This window comes from Eurypyga helias, unplaced genomic scaffold, assembly GCF_000690775.1.
Source record: "Eurypyga helias isolate BGI_N326 unplaced genomic scaffold, ASM69077v1 scaffold33306, whole genome shotgun sequence".
In the NCBI taxonomy this organism is placed as follows: Eukaryota; Metazoa; Chordata; class Aves; order Eurypygiformes; family Eurypygidae; genus Eurypyga; species Eurypyga helias.
Genome location: NW_010259065.1, coordinates 20,661 through 24,710, shown reverse-complemented (window position 1 = coordinate 24,710; position 4,050 = coordinate 20,661). Strand labels below are relative to the sequence as shown.

The 4,050-nt window shown below is 40.1% G+C and overlaps 1 protein-coding gene across 1 annotated transcript in view; it reads right to left on the bottom strand.

Annotated features, from left to right (window-relative positions):
• Positions 1 to 722: 722 nt before the first annotated feature.
• Positions 723 to 4,050, bottom strand: part of VRK1 (vaccinia related kinase 1) — a gene marked incomplete at its 3' end in the record, with an annotated part of 18,174 nt that continues 14,846 nt past the window's right edge. Inside the window, 2 exon segments of the mRNA XM_010154570.1 lie at positions 723 to 766; positions 768 to 941. Of these exon segments, the coding sequence (XP_010152872.1) occupies positions 723 to 766; positions 768 to 941 (218 nt within the window).

The following is a 4,050-nucleotide window of genomic DNA, read 5'->3' as shown; positions in this document are numbered from 1 at the left end:
CTACAGATGTAGCCTCTGTGGGAAGAGGCCGGGTGCTGTCCTGTGCCCGACAGCCCATTCCAGCGGGCTCCAAACAAAACCCACCGTAGGTCAACGGTGAGCCCAACTTGTTGGTGGCACCTCTGTGAAAACATTTGAGAGCGCAAAAAGCACTGGACAGGCTGGGAGGGGGTGGTGATGCAGGCAGGAGAGTGAAAAACAGCAGAAGGAACACACAGGTCAGAGGAGGAGGTGGTGTTGCACAGAACTGCAGAATATATTCCCCATACCCCATGAAGGGCCCAGGATGGAGCAGATGTCCCCTGCAAAGTCAGGGGAGAGCCCACACTAGACAAGAAGGAGATTTCCTGAAGGAACCAGAGGACACTTTTTTTCTTCTGAAGGACTGCAGCCCAAGAGAGAGCACCCACACAGGAGCAGGGGAAAACTGTGAGGAGGAAAGAGCAGCCAAGAGAAAATGCTATGTACAGACCGTAACATACTTCCACACCATTCCCCCTGCACTGCTCAGGGAGCGAAGTAGAGGAGTGTAGAGTGAGGAAGTTAAGCTGAGCCTGGGAGAAGGGAAAGGAAAGATGGTTTAATTTTTGCCTTTGTCACTATGCACTGATTTTAAATGACAATAAATTAAGTTTATTTTCCCCAGGTTGAGTCTGTTTTGCTCACAGCAGAAAGTGGTAAGCCATCTTGCCATCCTTGTATCGACTCATGGGTTTTCTTACCCTATTTTCTCCTTCTGTCCCACCGAGGCAGGGAGCAAGTGACTGGGTGGGAATCTGACCCTTAGACAGGGTTAACCTACCATACCAGTACACACGACTGTGAGAACAATCTTTTGACTTACTAGAAGAAGCAGGTTTCTCTTTTTCAGGACTTTCTGTATCTTCTTCCATTTCTGCTTCGGTGCTGTCATTGGTTGCAGCTGCTGCCTTTCTTTTTCTCTGAGGAAAAAAAAATGGGCTAACTGAGCTCAGAGCAGGAAAGGCCACATAGAGTAGAAAATATCCTATCCTCACGAGGCATTCCCCAATTTTAAGCATTATTTCTTCATATATTATAAAACATCTCCAGTTGTAAAGGAAATTTATTCATATATTAATGCAAGAATACTAGTACTAGGCAACAGAATTGTTCAGTTCAATAGACAAAGTTCAGTTCCCGTATCTGCAGATCACATTAGGAGTTGAAATTTTAATGTATGAAAACACATGTTTTTATGATCAAAAACTGGTTTTTATTTACACTGAATAACTGTTACAAAAGGAGCAATCTGAAAAATCTTAGAGAACACAGAAAAACATTGTACCCAAAGTTGATGTTAATTGCTTTTTAAAAAGCAATTACACCTCATTAAATTCAAGTTTATCTGGATCCTTGCTTCTTAAGGCTTTCTTTGCACAGCTTTAAAGTAGCAAACACCCACTGACAGTACGTTATTATTTTTTTCTAATAGCAACTATGGGTTCCTTTCCAAAGAGAGGTAGTTGGGCAATCTGAACTCTATTCAAGGTACGTTACCTTAAAAACTCTAAATGGATAGAACTGTTATTATCTGTGTATTACAATTAATCTTACTCTTGCAAAGTATTCTTAAGGTGGTTATGGAAATTTTTTTTTTTTTAAGCCACCTGATTTTTTTCAAAGGAAGAGTTGACCTGGATCTGTATCAGACATAGATGGTAACTTTGATGAACACCTGAAGAGTCTACCTTTTCCTTTTTAAATTTTTGTGTAAGACTAGAGCTTTACTGATGCAGCTTTTAAAAGTGGATACAACCTCACATAGCTCATGAGAGAAGGGGAAAGTGCATTACATCTTTCCTTTCCAAAGTGTTGCTTCATGATTACCATCAACCCTGCTGGGCTGAACAGATTGGTTCGATAATTACATACAATAACTGCAGTGGGCAGGTAACCCTCAGCTGGCACAGGGCAGATCCCCAGTGAGAACTTCCATATGCAAACTGCACTGATGGAGTGCATTAGGTACATCTTTCCTGCCGGTGCACAGGCCTGATTACCGCCAGCCAAGACTCCAAGGTTAGCATGTCAGCAGATTTGTGATGCATTAGGCAGGAATAAACACAGACACTTTTGTTCATTCTGACCAAAATTAAGGAGGACAATTTCAGCATTGCACTGCTTTTATATGAGAGATAATGCATTCCTCCCAATTGTACTAGAAAACATTTTAAACGCTCATCAGAAAAACAGATATCCAATACATGTTACACAAAAGCAAAATACATTTATCTTGTTTCCAAGCTTATTTAATAAAAAGCGGTTTCTTAATCTTGATGCAAGTGAATTACATAGCAGTAGAAATCAGGCAGCTTTCATCTGACAAAAGCAACACCTGCGCATCTGAAGCTGAACATTAGAAGGAACCACAAATCACCAAAATACATATTTCTCCATTTTATTTTACTCCCAATATTTCCTATCAAATCTTGAGCACTAAAAAAAAAAAAAAAAAAAGAGGTGGGCCTTGCTCCAAGTGATTTAGTCAAGAGCTCCAGATACTTCCTTCAACACACGCTACTGTTAGCTTCTTGTTTTGCTAGAACTATTACAAAATACCACACACACCCCAAGATGCATTTACTGTATAGAAGAAACACACACAAAAAACCACCACTCCAGCAGGACTGTGTTTCATTACTTATACATCTGGGGAAACTTGAGTAATGACACAGAAAATAAAACGTTACCTTTTAACATAGCAGACATCTGTGAGTTTTAGTCAGATACCAATACTGGAGAATGACTGAGACTCCAGAACAACCATGCTTATATGCAACATATAACGCACATCATCGCTCAATTAGCTATACGAGCTGAAGGCATGGGAGAGCCCTATATTCTAGGAACTTATTTATGCAGAATCTAGAAATATTGTTTCATAACTATGGAATAGCTTAAGTTCAGAACACCAAATAACAGTTTTAAGAAAGTCTCACAGTAGATCGCCCCAAAGGAATTGAAGAGTAGTTGTCTTAAGACCTGTTGTGGTTAAAAGATCAGTACAGCCAAAACATGCCATAAATATTCTATATTAGAAGTCACCATCTTATCAAGGGTGGATGCCAGACTGCATTCTTCTTTTCCAAATTAGAAATTAAGCATGCAAAAAAAAATTCAGCATGTGCTAGAAGACACTGGCTTTCAGAGGCAAGATGCTACTGATCAACGGTAAATTATCTTATGGAAAGCAGTTTCTAACATAGTTTGGAATTTGAAGCTTATCTTTAAAACACTAATTCATCAAGTTGAGCTACCTGTCGCAGCTGAAAATGCATATAATTTTAGTTAGCAATCTATGTTCTCCTTTCTTCCTGTGTACCTAAGTGTCCAGCTATTCTCAACTACAACAAATCGTCTTCCTGTTCTTCTAGCCCCTCAATGCCTGATAATCCCTGGAAGACAAACCTAGTAACATGAATTCCCAAACATACATTCTGGGAAGCTTTTTTTCCCCTCTTTCCATTCATTCTTAAGTGCAAAATACGCCATTGGATTGAAGGCTGACACAATCTATTCTTCCACCCTATATTAAACAACAGCTGTTACAAGGCCTAAAAAATCCAACATAGAAGGAACAGTCATCTGGCCTGGTATTTGGTCAAAAGTAAGCAGGCTATGTCAACCTGGTTTCGAGCAACCTTATTCCGTCTGGACACTCTGGCAGTAGCTGGCACAAAGGAGCTAGCATGAAGCCCACCACAGTATGAAGCAGACAGCTGAAAACACTTATTCACATTGTTTTACAGAAGTATGTGGACATATGCTGACCATGCATATGGTTCCTCAAAGTAAGAAGAAAAACAAAAACCTAACTCCTAATTGATGCTAGTAGGTAAGAACCTATGGAAAAGTTATTATCCCACCTTTTGGGAACAGTCTTGACTCATACTGGCTACAGAAGTGACATTTTTTAAGTTTTATTCCTTTGGAAATGTGCACCAGCCATCTCTGCTGGACAAGGACATTAAAGGTCACAGATGTTGGCTCTGCAGCAAGCCAACTTATTCTACAAAGAAACCAGCCAAC